An 18,658-nucleotide genomic window follows, 5' to 3' on the forward strand; every position below is an offset into this window, starting at 1 on the left:
TTTTTTTTTTTTTTTTCGTTCATGTCTTCTCTGTTAGTTATTCGACAGGGAACTGGCAACCTTGGGACCCAAGGTAGACCCCTTCTGGGGAAGAGTAGCGATAAGAACGTGAAGCAGGTTCTGCGGCTGCATTGCAATGTTATTGGAATCGTTTTTCATTCTGTACAGCATCTTTCTCCACCTACCAAATGGGAGATCGTACCATCTGTCCCTCATGGTGATGGGGTATTAGGATATATCCAGAAAAATCCATACATCACCTTGCACAGTGGGCCTACACTGTGGTTGTCACCATCGGAGTCACGAGTAGGAACGCATCAGACAAAAAACATCGGCTCTGGAATTTGTGGGAAAGATATGCTTCACTAATGGAAGCAAAAAGAAATTTCTATCGTTAAAACACATAATCAGCCTAAGCTAAAACAATCACAGAAAAATCCGTGGAGAAAGACTAAGGCGCAGGGCCCACCTCAACTTCGGCCGCAGTGATGGGAGGAGCTTGGTGTTTGACCACGCCCCCTGCGCCAGGTCCCCGAGGGGCGCCGCCCACCTCTCCAAGGGCCTTGGCGCTGCGCGAAGCAGGTTTTGGCCCTCCTTCCCTGGAGGAGAGCCGAGGGAAGATCTTGCGCCTGCGCCCTGCGTTAGTGGGCGCAAGGCGACCGTCTCCACCCCCGCCCGAGGGCCCTTGTGCGCCTGCGCGGTCGCTCTCCCGCCCTCTCGCGGCGCTGGACTGAGTCAGTCAGTCCGTCGGAGTCTGTCCTCGGAGTAGGAGAGGCGAGGCGACTTTGGAGAGCCAGCTGCCGGATTATTTTCTCTCCCCTCCCTGTCTCCCGTCCCACATCTCTCTTCACCCCTCTCCCGCCTTTGCTCGTGCAGCTATGGCGGAGCCGTCGGCAGCCACTCAGTCCCCGTCCGTCTCTTCGTCGTCCTCCGGGGCCGAGTCATCTGCGCCCGGTGGTGGCAGCGGGAGCCCGGGAGCCTGCCCCGCCCTGGGGACGAAGAGCTGCGGCTCCTCCTGTGCGGGTGAGGCGCGCCGGGGGACCCCGACCTCGGGAGGGGGTCCCTAGGGGGTCAGGGACGGCACATCATCCTCGCGTCCTGGAGGCTTCAGCCCCCGGGAAGGAGCGTCTGGAAAATGGGCTAAGGGGGAGGGGGGTGACAGGTCTTGCAGGCGGTGAGGAAATAACGGGGTGTGGGGAAGACTGGGGGAGGGGAGATATTCCCGGGGGCGTTAACGCCGAGACTGGGCAGGTGGGCGCAAGACACCAGTGTAGCGGGGCGGGGGTGGGGGGGGGACTGGCTAATCCGTCCTCTGAACCCGGGTGATTTAGTGGAGGATTAGAGAGACTGAGAGGATCGGGGCAGGTTGGTGGTAGGAGAAATGCCCTGTTAGGATTTTAAGGGGATGGCGGTGAAAGGGTTGGGTTGCATTGCAGGTTTGCAGACAGGTGTTGACAGAACCAGCCGTTCATGGTTGTCTTCCAGAAAATATGGTTTTGTTTTGTTTTTTTCGGTTGCCCGTGGGGAGAATGAGGAAGTTTAATGGAAACACTGAAGCCGTTTTCTGTACTGTTTTCATCCGCCTTTAATAATTTTTGTGTGGCCAGACTCGGAATGCCCGATTTTTTTGAGGCTCGGAGGTAGAAGGAGGCGTGATGAGAATAGCTCAGGCAAGATTTGGGAGGGAGCTGCTGACGGTCCAAGATGGATCCGTGGCTGCATCTGCAACACAGCCTGCTCTTCACTGGCGCGGCGTGGGGGTGGGGACACGAGGTTAGCAGCTTATATTCTAGAAGAGAATAGATAGAGTCATGCCAAGCAGTCGACATGTTTTAATTCCATGCTTTTTGTCGGCTATTATTGATCGAAGTATAACAAAAGGGGGTGTTTCCCGCAGAAAGGGGGGAGGGGGAGAAAATTCAGACAAAGCAGGGGCTGGTGGAACCCCCTTCTCCTCGCATCTCTATGAAAGACTCGGAGGGAAGCTGCAGGCCGCTTTTAGTTTCCATTGTATACGCGTCTGCCTGCTGGCGGGAGCCGGCTGGCAAGCTCCCCTCGAGCGGAGATCTGCAGTGCAGATGCCTTCTTGAGGGGGAAAAAAAAAAGCACCATGAGCAGGTGGTGGTGGTTCTTAAAGGAACTCAGTCTTTGAAGAAGAAGAAAAGCTTTTTGTCGAAGGACCATAAGCTCGGGGGAGTACAGATAATTTTGCTCTTTATTTAGCTACCTTAAAGAATTTTGAGACGTTTTAAAATGCTTCATTGTCTGCTTTGCGAGAATCTTGCGTTGATTCTCTAAAGAACAAAATTTATCATAGCTTTCAATATATTCTCCAGGTGTTTTTCAAACAGTGGATTTCCACATAAATGCTTTGGTACCCGTTCGGATTTTCCAGTGTGGTTATGGACATTTCAGTAGAAACAGTTATCAGAGGAAGCTTCTGCAAGGCCAAGATGAGCTGTCCAGATAAAGGAATGAGGCAGCAAATTTGGAACCCCTGTCCCCTTTAAACCACTACCATTTCTCCTCCAAATTTTTGTGTTCTGGGCAAAGGTCCAGATGAACAGCAGCTTCCTTATATACTTAGCAACTTGGTGTTTTGGCTTTAATCACTTGTCATTGGTTATTCTTACGTTGTTGGCCCTTTTGTGCATACCTTTTGATTTTCTTGATTTAAAATTTTTGATACACTTGAAAAATAGATACTTTTGCCATCTTGAACTCTGATCCACTGCAAATATGTATTAATATTGTATAAAAATCATTAATACAGTTTTAGTGAGTTCAATGCAAGATCCTCATTTGTCAGGTCACTACTTGAAAAGTTTAGCTTAAGACACTGTAGTGCATAGTCAGAATTTCATTGCCAAAGCTCTTCCTCCTTGCTACATGTTTTCTCCATCTCTCAGAGGAAATGTCTTAGGCTTTTGCACCATGAAAATAAGATGAAGTTTGTTATTACAAAATTTGACTCATAAAATGGCTTCTTTAAAAATTTACCTTGATTGTTTTAAAATCTGTAAGGGTTAATGTCAACCTTTAGCTTCATTTTCGTTCACCAAGCTTCTCTTGGTTTTAGAAACTTACAAAAAATAAGAAGTTTTAAAAAAAAAGAGTAGGTGGTCACTTGATGCCTGCAGGAAACAATTGTGTCTTGACCTACCTGTTCAGTAACAAATTTTAAGATTTAGTTTCTAATTAAAAGTGATCAGTGATAGCGCTCCCCCATCCAGCGCATTCAGTGTTAGCGCAGCTGGCAGTGACGTATAGAGAAGGTCAGGAGCCAGGATTGCCTTCCCAGATTTCTGCCTTTGAAAAACAACAAAGATTTCACAGGTAGAAATTTGAGGTTGAGGTGAAAGATACATAAATAATTAGTATTCTTTTTAGGATGAGGGTTGCCTTATTAGATATCAAGTATAGATACCTGTCTATTGCCTGAACTTTAAAAGTGGTTTAATAGTTTACTGTCTATAGCCTTTGAAATTCTTTTTTTTTTTTTTAATTTTTAAACTTTACATAATTGTATTAGTTTTGCCAAATATCAAAATGAATCCGCTGAAATTCTTTAACTTGATAGAGACTGTTCTTTATTATTGCTCTGAAAATCATGGTGCCAAAATAAAGCTACATTTCTTGTATCTGTTCATGGAAGTTAGCTCAAAGCAAAAAAACAGCTTGGACAACTAAAAATACACACACACACACACACACACACACAAGTTTTTGCTTTAATTACTTCTTTCCTCACTCGTGAAACTGAGTTGTTCCCTGTACTTTTTATGGCTTCATTTTTACACTTTGTTCTAACATATCAGTCAATCACGATTATGTAATTTGTATTTTCAGTCTTAAGCAAAAAAAAAACTCTTGACTACCTACCTGTTCAGCACTGAAGTCTGTATTGTACACATGTCAGATTAGCAGTGAGTGTGTAATATGGTGATAAACACACAGACTTGAGTCCCAGAGATACCTATATTTCAGTCCTGTCTATGCTTATTGACCATATGACCTTGTGCACATCCTAAGTCTCAGGAATGTGACGTAGACAAATTTGCTGCCCTTAAATCCTAACTTTTATTGAATAACAAAGATTTAAAATATATAGATACAAAGAACAATTGAATAAGAAGTGAGAAATCATGAATCTTCCTCACAGTAAAGGTTGCTCTTATACTTTGTTCTTCTTTATAAAAGTGAATTGGTTTTTTCAGCTTTTGACCCCTCATATTTATAAGAGCTGCCACTCTTTTCACCCAACTGACCTGTTAAAGAAGTTGGGGGTGCAGCCAAGATGTTTCATAGGTCGCTTGGCATCAGTATGCTAAGATATTTTCTGCAGCATGCTGACCATAAGTATAGTTACGATACGTTATAAAACTCCTGTGAGTGGAAGCAAGAGGACAGGAAAGGGCAAGAACGGTCATGTAGTATGGTTCACAAATGCTTGTTGATTTGAATGGTTTTTATTCCCCGGGAATAGAAGATATCTTTTAATGCTGTTTTCTTTTAGAGTCAGATTCACAAATAATTTAACCACTCTGATCAAACAAACCAGTCCACATATATTTAACACTTACACCTTCCTTAAATTGAAATCTCTAAGGAGTTGTTTATGTAGTAGTTGGTAAGAGCATCGGTGCTTTTATTTTTATTATTTTAGAGATGGTCTGTAAACAAAATGAAACTAATATTATCGCTTTTATTGTATTCTGTGGTGGTGGTGTTGTCCAGTCCCTCATTCATGTCCCACTGTTTTCTGTGATGAGGAAATTATGTATCCTTACTGATACAGTAGTCACCTGTTTAATCCTGTGCAGTTTATAAGCATCTGTAAATGAAGCTTGGTAGTGAAGGAATTGGTGACGTGTCATTGAAGGGCAGAAGGAACATTAAGGTTTCCAGTTTTGTGTGAGCCAAGACATTGTTCTGTAGAAGGGCACTTCGCTTTAGACTAGCCATAAACCTACAACTACCATTTTTGTAATTCTGAGCAGAATTACAAAAGCTCCAAATAAATGATTAACTATGTGTATTTGTTGTATGTACATACCTTACAGTCTGTGTCCAACTTTATTGTTAATGATGAATTTATAGCTGCCTCCTTAATTGTACAGACTTATGAAATATAAATTTTGTAATATAACTTTTTAGATGAAAATTACCAAGTTGATATTATGTTCATATGATTTAAGTCATTCAGGAGTTGCACAGGAGACCGACTGAAGTTTTATCCCATTTATTTATAACAGCTCTTCTAGAATTATTTTGGATCGTTGGGTATGTTATAGGTGTTTTTGTGGCACTGTGCTGTGTATGCTTAGTCACTCAATAGCGTCAGTTCAGTTCGGACTCTTTGCAACCCTATGGACCGTAGCCTGCCAGGCTCCTCCATCCATGGGATCCTCAGCAAGAATGCTGGAGTGGGTTGCCATGCCCTCCTCCAGGGGATCTTCCCAACCCAGAGATTGAACCTAGGTCTCCCACATTGCACACAATGGATTCTTTACTGTCTAAGCCACAGGGAAGTCCCCAGGTGGCACTAGTGGAAAAGAACCTGCCTGCCAGTGCAGGGCACTTAAGAGGTGCTGGTTCTATCCCTGGATTGGGAAGATCCGCTGGAGAAGAGAACAGCAACCTACTCCAGTATTCTTGCCTGGAGAATCCCATGGACAGAGGAGCCTGGCAGGCTACGGTCTGTGGGGTTGCAAAGAGTCAAACAACTGAAGCAACTTAGCATGCTCGCATGTATATTAAGTAAATTTAGCTGTAATCAGTATTGCTTATGATTGCATCATTGCAGTGTTTTACTACATATCTGTGACTAGTAACATCTGTTACTAGAGTAGGACATGTTACTGTGTAATACAGAAATTTCAGAGAAAATCCCCTTATTTATTACTTTTCTTTTTTTGGTTGTACTCCACCACTTGCGGGAATCTTAGTTCCTCAGCCCAGGGGCTGAACCCATGCCATGGCAGTGAAAGCACTGAATCTTAACCAGTGGCCCACTGGGGAACTCCTGCAGAAATCCCTTTAAATACTTCATAGGATTTGTGTTTCTGTTTTACATTTTGTGATAGGGTAATTGTTATCAGTTAGCTTCCTCTTGTGATGGTCTCTTTAAATTTCAAAGAAATATTCTTACCTGTTTTTTCCAGTCTGTTGGTTCAGTTTTCCTCATAAGCATATCATCATAACCTGGGGGTGGGGGCGTGGTGTTGGAGGCAGGAGCTCTCTGACTTCCTCACTGGCACTTTGCCCTTGAGGATATATTGAAAGGTATTCTGAAAAACATTTTTAGCAAAACTAATATGGAGCCACCTGAAAGCATTTCAACAGTGGGCATTGTCTTCATTTTACATAAAAGGCAGAAATACTTGATTTATGTCTTACACTTGTGTATTGCTTTATGGTTTAATTTGTGCCAATGCATTAACTTAATTCAACAAATATTTAAGCATACATCAAACATTGTGGCTGCGAAGTTAAAGGTAGGATGAAACAGGGATTAAGGATCCAACTCAGTTCTTTCAAATACATACACTGCCTATCCTTCAAATTTGAAACAACATGTGATAAAAATAGTTCTGTCACACTCTTAAATTCAGTTATTGGTTAACCAAGTTCAGTTAACTTAGAAACCTTCACTTCTGGTCCCATGGTTTCTAAGCCAGGTGGCTTTTTGCTCCACTTTTCTACAGAAACTTCTCTCATCAAATACACCAGTTATTTTCCGTGTTATTAAATCCAGTGGTTACTTGTCTTTCTCATTTTATTTATTTATTTTTTAACCTCACTGTGAGGAGTGTGGGATCTTGGCTCCCTGACCAGGGATTGAACCCATGCGTTGGAAGCATAGAGTCTTAAGGCCTGGACTGCCAGAGAAGTCTCTCTCCCTCATTTTAAATGCCATTGATTCCTCTCTTTCCTTTACGCAGCAATCAGCAAATCTTATTGATTCCACAGTGACTGACTACCAGTTTTCCCAAGCTCCATCGCTGCTATCCTGGTCCAGGCTATTGTCATAGCTCTCCTGAATTACTGCAATTGCCTCCTAACTTATCTCCAGACTTTCTCTCTTGGCTTTCTTCAGTCTGTTCTCCACACAGCAGCTGGTGTGAGTCTAAAAAATGTAAGTCAGATCATTTCACTCATTGGCATATGCTCTAGTCACTTCTGATCACACTCAGATTAAATGCTGAAGTCCTTAGAAAATATCTGGCCCCAGCCTGCCCCTTGCTCACCTAGCTTTAGCCACACTGATCTTGTTATTTTGCACACCAGGAATACCTCTCTCAGTGTCTTGTTTGCTGCTCACTGTGCCTAGAATGCTCTTCCCTCATACATTCCTACAGCTCTTCACTTTCTCACCTCCCTTAGATCTTTGCCTTATCAAAATTGCATAAGAGAAAAACACCCTATAGGCTTTTCCTGCTTTATTTTTCTTTTCACTTGTCATAATCTGTCTTACAGTATTTGACTTATTTATTTTGTATATTGTTTGTCTGCCACAAAATAGAAGTTTCATCAGAGTGGAGATTTTTGCTGTTTTATTTACTGCTCTATCTCTGATGCCTGTCAGAACCTGGCACAAAGCAGGCCTTTGTATTTTTTTAATGAGAGCAAAGACTTCATGGAATGGATGAGTAGATGGAGAACCTCTACTCCCAGGAAAATAATGCATATAAATGAAGTATTGCATCAACTTTCACAGATTCATGAACTACTATAAAATCCACTCATAAACCTCAGGTTAAGAAAATATTGTTTTTGAAAATCAGATTGTAAACTCTGCAAAACCTTCTGCATATGGAAATTGATATATTCATTTTGGTGCTGAGGCGAGACTTTTCATATAAATGCATAATACTATATCCAAATACACTGTATGTTTAAGATTGTGTTCTTTTACTACTTCTGGATTCTAGTTAATTTTCCACTAATGGCTTTAAATCCAGAAAATTATAACCACTTGAATGCCACATTTTGGTGTTTTAGAGATTCACTTCTATTAAGTACTCAATAGTAACCTAGTATGATGTGGCAGAATTGTAAAATGTGTTAAAATAAGTCTGATTTCCATCTTCTAACAGAATCTGAGATTTTGATTTAATATGTTTTAAACATTTGCAGAAGAGTAAAATATTCCTAACAGTAAATATAGCACTACTTAGAAGTTGGGTTATTAAAACATTTTTAACCAATTTACTATTTTTATGCTTCATTTTGTTTGTCAGACTTTCTAATTTTGTTTCTTTTGCAAGAAGAGTTCTGCTTATTTTTCCTCTTAGATTGCATATGCATTTACTTTACATATGTACAAAGAAAGCTTTCCAGCTCTGTAGTGTTGTAACAGTGAGCATCTTGACTTCTCCTAGAAATGCATAACTACTACATTAGTAGGGCTAATGTCCAGACTCAAAGTTTGTTTCTGAAATAACAATTTAAACTCTGGCTAAGGCTCTATAATGTTCAAGCCTCCATATCCTGTGTCTTCTACTGTATGCTGACCATCATATTCTGTGCCTTATGAAAGATGTAAGATGAAAAAAAAAAAAAAAAGATGTAAGATGATCCTTAGCCATAAGGTGCTTCCAGTCGGATTGGAATTTGTTTCCAATAGCAAATAAGTTGAATGGATATTAGATCTTATTTGGTTTATTGATTCCAGAGGGCCAAAACATTGTTAATTGGTCTATTTTTACAGTAGTTATGTTAGCTCTAGTAAATTAAAATTATTAAAAATTAGCCTGCCAGTTTATGTAGATTCTCCCCCATGCCTTAAGTGGGGGAAATGCTTAGTAACTTGCTTCCAAAGGGTACAGTATAGAAGGGTGGGGAAAAGTACTACCATGGAGAAACTTGGCAAACTCTACCTCAGCCGGGGGATCAAGGTTAATATCATTGCTGATAAGTCATATTAATAGTATGTACCTTGATATGGTATGACAAGGCAGCCCTTCACCTCAGTGAAGGGTTACCCCTCAGTGGTAATCCTCCCTAAAATGCATAACTCCAGTCTAACAATGAGTAGAACATCAGACAAGCCCAAATTGTGGGACATTCTGTGAAATATACTTGAACAGTCCTTCTCAAAATTGTCAAGATCATCGAAGTAAAGAAAGCCTGAGAAGTTGCCATAGTCCAAAGGCGGCTAAAGAGACATGACGACAAAATGTGATGTGGTTTCCTAGATGGGATCTTGAAACAGGGAGGGGACATTAGGGAAAAGTTATTGAAATCTCAGGGAAGTATGGACTTTAGTTACAATGTATCAGTGTATCAATGTATCAATATTAGTTCATTAATTGTGACGTTTATCAATACCACCATACTAATATAACATGTTAACAGCAGCAGAAACAGTGCTGAATAAAAGCAACAATCTTTTCTGTAAATATAAAATTTTCTAAAATAATTTTTTAATAAGAGAAAGCTTTAATCATGAAATAGAAATTGTTTTGGGAGAGGCAAGTAGGTACGAGTAATGCAGTGGAGGTCTAGTGAGCACAAAAAAGTTTTGAAAAAGGAAAAAATGGCATAAAGTTTGGGGAGAAAATCAGTCTGCTTCCTAGACCTCTGAGGGGGGAGAGGACAGTAACTGGCTCAGTTTAGCAGTTTTTACTGAGATCCTGGGTTGCCATCAAGAACTGTGGTCATGAAAAAAACATACAAAGATGACACACAAAAATAAAACCACAGGCCAATATCACTGATGAATATAAATGCAAAATCCTCAACAAAATTCTAGCAGACAGAATTCAACAACACATTAAAAAGCTCATACACCATGATCAAGTTGGGTTTATTCCAGGGATGCAGGGATTCTTCAATATATGCAAATCAGTCAGTGTGATACACCATATTAACAAATTGAAAGATAAAAACCATATGATACTCTCAATAGATGCAGAAAAAGCCTTTGACAAAATTTAGCACACATTTATGATTAAAACTCTTCCAAAAAATGGGCACAGGAGGAACCTTACTCAACATAGTAAAGGCCATATATGGTAAGCCCACAGCAAACGTTCTTCTCAGTGGTGAAAGCTGAAAGGATTCCCCCTAAGATCAGGAACAAGACGAGGGTGTCCACTCACCACTGTTATTCAACATAGTTTTGGAAGTCATAGCTACAGCAATCAGAGAAGAAAAAGAAATAAAAGGAATCCAGGTTGGAAAAGAAGAAATAAAGCTCTCACTATTTGCAGATGACATGATACTGTACATAGAAAACCCTAAAGAAAAGACACTGATGAAAAAAATCAAAGATGACATAAACAGATGGAGAGATATTCCATGTTCCTGGCTAGGAGGAATCAATATTGTGAAAATGACTGTACGGCCAGATGCAATCTACAGATTCACTGTTATCCCTATCAAATCACCAAAGGCATTTTCCCCAAAACTAGAACAAAAAATTTCACAGTTCATATGGAAACACAAAAGACCCCAAATAGCCAAAAAAGTCTTGAGAAAGAAGAATGGAACTGGAGGAATCAACCTTCCTGACTTCAGATTATGCTACAAAGCTACAGACATCAAGACAGTATGGTACTGGCACAAAAACAAATATAGACCAATAGAATAAGATAGAAAGCCCAAACATAGACCCATGCACCTGTAGGTACCTTATTTTTGACAAAGGAGGCAAGAATATTCAATGGGGCAAAGATAGCCTCTTCAATTAGTGGTACTGGGAAAACTGAACAGCTACATCAACAGTTTCTAACACTATACACAAAGGTAAGCTCAAAATGGATTAAAAACCTAAATATAAGATCAGAAACTATAAAACTCTTAGAGGAAAACATAGGCAGAACACTCAAGGACATAAATCAAAGCAAGATCCTCCAGGACCCACCTCCTAGAGTAATGGAAATAAAAACAAAAATAAACAGGTGGGACCTAATTAAACTTAAAAGCTTTTACATAGCAAAGGAAACTGTAAACAAGGTGAAAAGACAAACATTAGAATGGGAGAAAATAATAGCAAATGAAACAACTGACAAAGGACTAATTCCCAAAATACACAAGCAGTTCATACAACTCAATACCAGAAAAAGAAACAACCCAATCAAAAAGTGGAGAAAAGACCTAAACAGACATTTCTCCAAAGATGTACAGACGGCTAACAAACACATGAAAAGATACTCAACACCACTCATTATTAGAGAAATGCAAATCAAAACTACAATGTATGGAGAGAGTAACATGGAAATTTACATTACCATATGTAAAATAGATAGTCAATGGGAATTTGCTATATGTCTCAGAACCCCTTGTCAACCTGGAGGGGTGGGATGGGGATGGAGATGGAAGGGGGGTTCAAGAGGGAGGGGACATATGTACAACTATGGCTGATTGATACTGATGTTTGACAGAAAACAACAAAATTCTGTAAAGCAATTATCCTTCAATGAAAAAATGAAAAGAACTGTGGTCATGAGAAAGAGTGGAAGGAATGCTTTTGTGTGTGTGGGGGGGGGTCTCAGCTATAAAGCAAAAAGGGTAGCTAAATGATAAAACTTATGTATTTTTGGCTGTGCCGGGTCTTCATTTCTGCACGAGGGCTTTCTCTGGTTGAGGCAGGCGAGGGCTGCTCTTCGCTGTGGTGTATCGGCTTCTCATGCTGTGGCTCCTCTTGTTGGTGAGCACAGGCGCCGTCTCGGTAGTTGTGGCACAGGGGCAGTTGTTCCGCGGTCTGTGCAATCTTCCCGAACCAGGTACTGAACCTGTGTCCCCTGCATTGGCAGGTGGATTCTTACCACTTCACGACCAGAGAAGTCAAAAATTAATTTGTTTTAAAATTAGAATAAGAAAAGATGTTTGAAAGAACTGATTAATTTCTCATTTTCATTATACTAATTTTAGATAAATTTCAAACACTTCATTTTTCTTTATGTATTAGAAGAAGTTTTAATAATCTGTAGGAACTATCATAAAGGAAAAAGCTTTGGTGTTATAGAAGGCATTCTACAAAGTTGTTCCCAGAATAACTTATTTCTCTAACAGTGTAGTCTATATTCTGCTGGTGTTGAAGGAATGGATACCACCAAAATAAGTAATTCATGGAAACTTTTTTACTGCAGTTTAGAAAATTCAAACAATCAGGTTTATTAGTGTATTTTCCCCCAATCTAAATCAAAAGTGGACTCTCACATCCAATCCAAAGCTTTTTCTGTCTTTCTCTCCCCCCCAGCAATCCATCTAACACAAGCTTGATAAGAATTTGGAAACCTCCACTAGTGTGCCTTTTTCCTATTTTTCCTCCCCATTTTTCCACTGCTTTACCTACTCAGTGTGCTGCTGGAGGAAAAGGTTAAGAGGTATGGGGACAGGGGACAGGATCTTATCGTCTTCGTTCAATGGAGTTTTAAAACATAAACTTGAGAGGGGAGGGGAGTATAAATTCAGGGTTGTTAAGATTTGTTTGAAATTGAGAGATCAGCAACCTAGAATAATCACATATATAGAAACCTCGTGGTAACCACAAACCAAAAATCTGTAATAGATACACACCCAAAAGAGAAAGAGAATTCCCTGGCAGTCCAACAGTTGGGACTCGGCTTTCACTGCTGAGGGCCTGGGTTCAGACTCTAGTTGGAGAACTAAGATCCTGCAAGCCATGAGGTGCAGCCCAAAAAAAGGAAAGAGAGAAAAAGGAATCCAAGCATAACACTAAAGAGAGTCATCAAATCACAAGGGAAGAGAACAAAAGAAGAAATAGACAAAGACAAATACTGTATGTTATCACTTGTATGTGGAATCTAACAAAAATGAATATAACAAAACAGACTCAAAACAAGCTAGTGGTTACCAGTCAGGAAAGGGAAAGGGGTGGGGCAAAATACAGGAGTAGATGAAGAGGCACAAACTACTGTGAATAAAATAAATAAGCTACAAGGATATATCATACAGCACAAGGAACATAAGCAATTTTTAAAATAATCTTATCATTATTGTTACTTTATTTTGGCCACATCTCATGGTGTGTGGGAGCCCAGTTCCCTAACCAGTGGATCTTAACCCCCTTCAGTGGAAGCACAGAGTCTTAACCACTGGACTGCCAGGAAAGTCCCTAAAGTAACTTTAAATGAAGTATAATCTATAAAAATTTTGAACCAGTGACACTAAATCCTTAGTTTATATAACTAACCCATGAGAAATAAGATTCAATAAATAATAATCCTAGGGCTTGAAAATACATATATAGATGAGAGGATCAGGGCTCTGGAAAAGTCTATTGCTCAACTTTTCTCATTACTTAAAATTATTTACTCAAAATCATTTATTCAAAAAGTACCCTATCATGATAAAGATGCACATGTATGCAGAAAATATACGGGAAAAGTTAAATTAATTCATAAAATGTTAATGGAAACAAAGCAGTATTTCTAAATGTTGTGTATTACTTTGTATAATTTGATTCTGAGTTCATATGTAATTAAATTAATAAACTGAATGTCATAAGTATAACCACCACAAAAATATGTATACATAAACTTGATTAGTAAATTTTCAGATAAGTAGCACATGCGTTACAGACCAGCAAAAGAGACAAGTGATCTGGCCGGTAGACAGAAGAAGCATTGGCTTTCAAAAAACATTCAGGTTTAAGTCTTGATTCTGACATTTATAAGCTTCAGTTTTTGTAAGGATTTGATTTAATATGTATATAAATACTTAATTCAGTGTCTATCATAGACACTTGGGACTCTCTAAGTGGAATGAAGCTCTGTTTTCAAAGAGAAGTTTTTGTTTGTTTGTTGTAGTTTTGACAGTTTGTTGCAGCTTAAATTATTATGAAGATTGAAAATCCATTGGTGTAAAGACTAGTAGGATTGTTCACTAAACGGTTTCATTGAGAGACCTGTGAGAGATCCTGTTTTAGGTGTCCTTTTTCTCCCTCTAAGGTAACTAACTAATCTGTTTCATGTAGGTGGGAAGCACAGGTATGTGTCAGGAATTATAAGAAAAATGTATGTTCATAATAGAAAATTTAGTACACAAAAATATAAGGAAAATTAAAAACCAATGGGTAGCATAGCCTTTCATTTTGTAACAATCTCTAGAAATAATACATGTTCCTCATATTCAAAAACTCAAAGAAGCAAGAAAAAAAAAACTCATAATCCCTCTACTCAGAGAGTAAATATCATTATCAATTTTTCTTCTTAAATGAATTTGTATTTTTTACCAAAATGGGGTCACATTATTTAAATTACTTTTGTAATGTTCTTTTTTATTCATTGTATTATCAGCATCATTTAGTATGAATAAATTCTCATCAACAGTACAATTTTTAATGAATAATATCCCATTGTATGGATATACTAAAACCTATTTAAGCAGTCCCTAGTAACTTTTATTAAATTTCCTTAATGTTTGTGATGAACAGTCTTATAACTACATATAGGCACAGATTTATTCTTTTACTTATAAATCTGATTATATATTGGAATTAGGTTTCATCAGGTTCACTTGTGGTCTTTTATCCCTTCTAGCAACTTCCTGGACTTTTTTCCTACAAATATTGCTTCTTTTTCATGTTCAGTCTTTTCCCTTCTACTTGCGCCTTTCTCTATATAAATACACTTGTCATTTCTATTCCTAAAAAAATCTCTCTTTCAACTCTACCTCTCTCTCACTGGTGCCCAGTTTTTAGTCCTTCTCTTTATCATCCATACTCTGCACACTTGGTTTTAGTGCTTTTTAAACTTCGCTCACTCCTCAGTTTTCAGTGGCTGGCCCCCTCCTCCCTCTAACCATAGAGTCATCAGTGCTGAATTACCTGATTACTTAAGTTCAGTGACCTGTTTCAAAGTCTTCACCACTCCTTGGCTTTTAACTCTGTTAATCATTCTCTAAAGCTTTCTTCAGGTGACAAAACATTTTCCCCCACATTGACTCTTTTCTGTCTCCTTCACTAGTGATTCTTTTTTGAGTCTCTGTAAATATTGGTCATGTATCTCAAGATTCCATTGTTAACACCTCTTTGATTCTCCCTGGACAAATTCATTCACTCTGGTGGTGTCAGTTCTCACCCAGGTGTTAGCTCCTAGATATTTACCTATAACCCTTACCTGTCTCCTGAGCCTGTTCATATTGGTAAACAGTTTCCACTTAGATATTCCTTATTGTTGTTCAGTTGCTAAGTCATGTGTGACTGCAACCCCATGGACTATGTAGCTTGCCAGGCTCCTGTCCTCCACTACCTCCCAGAGTTTGCTCAAAGTCATGTCCTTTGAATTGTGATGCTATCTAACCATCTCATCCTCTGCTGCCCCCTTTTCCTTTTGTCTTCAATCTTTCAATCTTGTCTTCAATCTTCAGAGCATCAAGGTCTTTTCCAATGAGTCAGTTCTGTGCATCTAGTGGCCAGAATATTGGAGTTTCAGCATCAGTCTTTCCAATGCATATTCAGGTTCTATTTCCTATAGGATTGACTGGTTTGATCTCCTTGCAGTTCAAGGGACTCTAAAGAGTCGTCTCCAGCACCACAATTCAGAAGCATCAATTCTTCGGCACTTAGCCTTCTTTATGGACCAACTCTTACATCGGTACATGACTACTAGAAAAACCATAGCTTTGACTATATAAAATATGCCTTTGTTGTTGGTATTCAGTTGCTCAGTCATGTCTGACTCTTTGCAACCCCATGGACTGCAGCACACCAGGCTTCCCATCCTTCACCATCTCCCAGAGCTTGCTCAAACTCACGTCCACTGAATTGATGATACCATCCAACCTTCTCATCTTTTGTCATCCCCTTCGCCTCCTGCCTTCAGTCTTCCCAGCATCAGGTCTTTTCTAATGAGTCAGCTCTTCACATCAGGTGGCCAAAGTATTGGAGCTTCGGCTTCAGCATCAGTCCTTCATGAATATTCAGGATGGATTTCCTTTAGAATTGACTGGTTTGATCTCCTTGCAGTCCAAGGGACTCTCAAGAGTCTTCTCCAACACCACAGTTCAAAAGCATCAGTTCTTTAGTCTCAACATTCTTTATGGTCCAGCTCTCACATCCATACATGACTACTGGAAAAACCGTAATTTTGACTATACAGATCTTTGTTGGCAAAGTAATGTCTCTGCTTTTTAATATGCTGTCTAGGTTTGTCATAGCTTTTCAAGGATAAAACTTTGTTGTAGATATGCCTTCAGTTCAGTTCAGTCGCTCAGTCATGTCCGACTCTTTGTGACCCCATGAATTGCAGCACGCCAGGCCTCCCTGTCCATCACCAGTTCTGGAGTTCATCCAAACCCACGTCCATCGAGTCGGTGATGCCATCCAGCCATCTCATCCTCTGTCGTCCCCTTCTCCTCCTGCCCCCAGTCCCTCCCAGCATCAGGGTCTTTTCAAATAAGTCAGCTCTTCACACCATGTGGCCAAAGTACTGGAGTTTCAGCTTCAGCATCTGTTCTTCTAATGAATATTCAGGACTGATTTCCTTTAGGATGGACTGGTTGGATCTCCTTGCAGTCCAAGGGACTCTCAAGGGTCTTCTCCAACACCACAGTTCAAAAGCATCAATTCTTCGGCGCTCAGCTTTCTTCACAGTCCAACTCTCACATCCATACATGACCACTGGAAAAACCATAGCCTTGACTAGATGGAACTTTGTTGGCAAAGTAATGTCTCTACTTTTGAATATGTTGTCCAGGTTGGTCATAACTTTCCTTCCAAGGAGTAAGCGTCTTTTAATTTCATGGCTGCAATCACCATCTGTAGTGATTTTGGAGCCCCGAAAAATAAAGTCTGACACTGTTTCCACTGTTTCCCCATCTATTTCCCATGAAGTGATGGGACCAGATGCCATGATCTTCGTTTTCTGAATGTTGAGCTTTAAGCCAACTTTTTCACTCTCCTCTTTACTTTCATCCAGAGGCTTTTGAGTTCCTCTTCACTTTCTGCCATAAGGGTGGTGTCATCTGCATATCTGAGGTTATTGGTATTTCTCCCAGCAATCTTAATTCCAGCTTGTGCTTCTTCCAGCCCAGCGTTTCTCATGATGTACTCTGCATAGAAGTTAAATAAGCAGGGTGATAATATATCTACTACTGTGGGCAGGAATCCGTTAAAGAAATGGAGTGGCCATCATGGTCAACAAAAGAGTCCAAAATGCAGTACTTGGATGCAATCTCAAAAACTACAGAATTAGTTTCCATGGCAAACCATTAGTATCACAGTAATCCAGGTCTGTGCCCCAATCAGTAACGCTGAAGAAGCTGAAGTTGAACGGTTCTGTGAAGACCTACAAGAGCTTTTAGAACTAACACCCAAAAAGGATGTCCTTTTCATTATAGGGGACTGGAATACAAAAGTAGGAAGTCAAGAAACAGCTGGAGTAACAGGCAAATTTGGCCTTGGAATACGGAATGAAGCAGGGCAAAGGCTAATAGAGTTTTGCCAAGAAAATGCACTGGTCATAGCAAACACCATCTTCCAACAATACAAGAGAAGACTCTACACATGGACATCACCAGATGGTCAACACCAAAATCAGATTGAGTATATTCTTTGCAGCCAAAGATGGAGAAGCTCTATACAGTCAGCCAAAACAAGACCGGGAGCTGACTGTGGCTCAGATCATGAACTCCTTATTGCCAAATTCAGACTTAAATTGAAGAAAGTAGGGAAAACCACTAGACCAGGTATTGAAGATATGCCTTAGACAGCTTATTTCTTAGTGGAAATTAATACAAAGAATTCCTCCTCATACCCTAGCCAGCCACATTTCATGTAGTTCTTCAGTCCTTTGACTTTTGCTTCTCCAGTCTCCAACATTCAGTGATTCAAAATCCTGTCCATTCTTTCCTGTCATATCCATCCCCTCATTCCCATCCTCACTGCCTTAGTTTAAGCCCTCATGTCTTGCCAAGATTATGTGGGAGCTTTTCAGTTAAGTCCATACTTTACCCCTGATAGCTCAGTTGGTAAAGAATCTGCCTGCAATGTAGGAGACCCCGGTTCAGTTCCTGAGTGGGGAAGATCCCCTGGAGAAGGGATAGGCTACCCACTCCAGTATTCTGGCCTGGAGAATTCCATGGACTGTATGGTCTGTGGGATTGCAAAGACTCTGACACAACTGAGCAACTTTCATTTTCACTTTACCCTGCTGCCAGAGTTCTTTAAAACACACGAGATATTATCAATCCCATACCTTCAGTGATTCCTCATTACACGTCATATGATATAATTCAAATTTCATTGTATGATATTTAAAGCTATTTGGAATCGGGCCAGATGTTCCTTCTCTCCAGACTGCCTTCCCTTGTCTTGTTCACCTGATGACCATCATCCTTTCTGCCCCTGCTGTATGCATTCTTCCCATAATGCAGTTTTACTGGTTTTTCTTTTTCAGTTGCTTGTGGGCACAACCATCATCTCTGCACTGTTACAATGCCTAAACTTAGTTACTTGTAGATAATATTTGATTTAATTATTAGTATTTGTGAATTAAGTTCACCTTTTTTGGGTGCAGTTGCCTGCATCAATATGGCATATGAATACAATATGATTTTGTAAGTTAGAAGAGCTCTTGCAATATTGTTGCAAACTACTTCTGGCTATCTGTGCCCTGTATCAGAGTAGATGCTGTTGCATAAAAATTTGTGTGTTGAAATTTTCCATTAGGAGGGTGTCAGGTGG

The 18,658-nt window shown here is 39.9% G+C and overlaps 1 protein-coding gene across 2 annotated transcripts in view; it reads left to right on the forward strand.

The window, feature by feature from the left end:
• The first annotated feature begins 656 nt into the window (after nt 1-656).
• Nucleotides 657-18,658, forward strand: part of RTN3 (reticulon 3) — a 64,309-nt gene continuing 46,307 nt past the window's right edge. Inside the window, exon 1 of one of the 2 annotated variants that reach the window (XM_006050833.3) lies at nt 657-1,023. In XM_006050833.3, the coding sequence (XP_006050895.1) occupies nt 879-1,023 (145 nt within the window). In that variant the 5' untranslated portion in view covers nt 657-878. The remainder of the gene's footprint in view (nt 1,024-18,658) is intronic. The other variant, XM_006050836.3, reaches the window with a different exon arrangement.

Source organism: Bubalus bubalis, chromosome 5 (assembly GCF_019923935.1).
Source record: "Bubalus bubalis isolate 160015118507 breed Murrah chromosome 5, NDDB_SH_1, whole genome shotgun sequence".
NCBI classification, from domain to species: domain Eukaryota; kingdom Metazoa; phylum Chordata; class Mammalia; order Artiodactyla; family Bovidae; genus Bubalus; species Bubalus bubalis.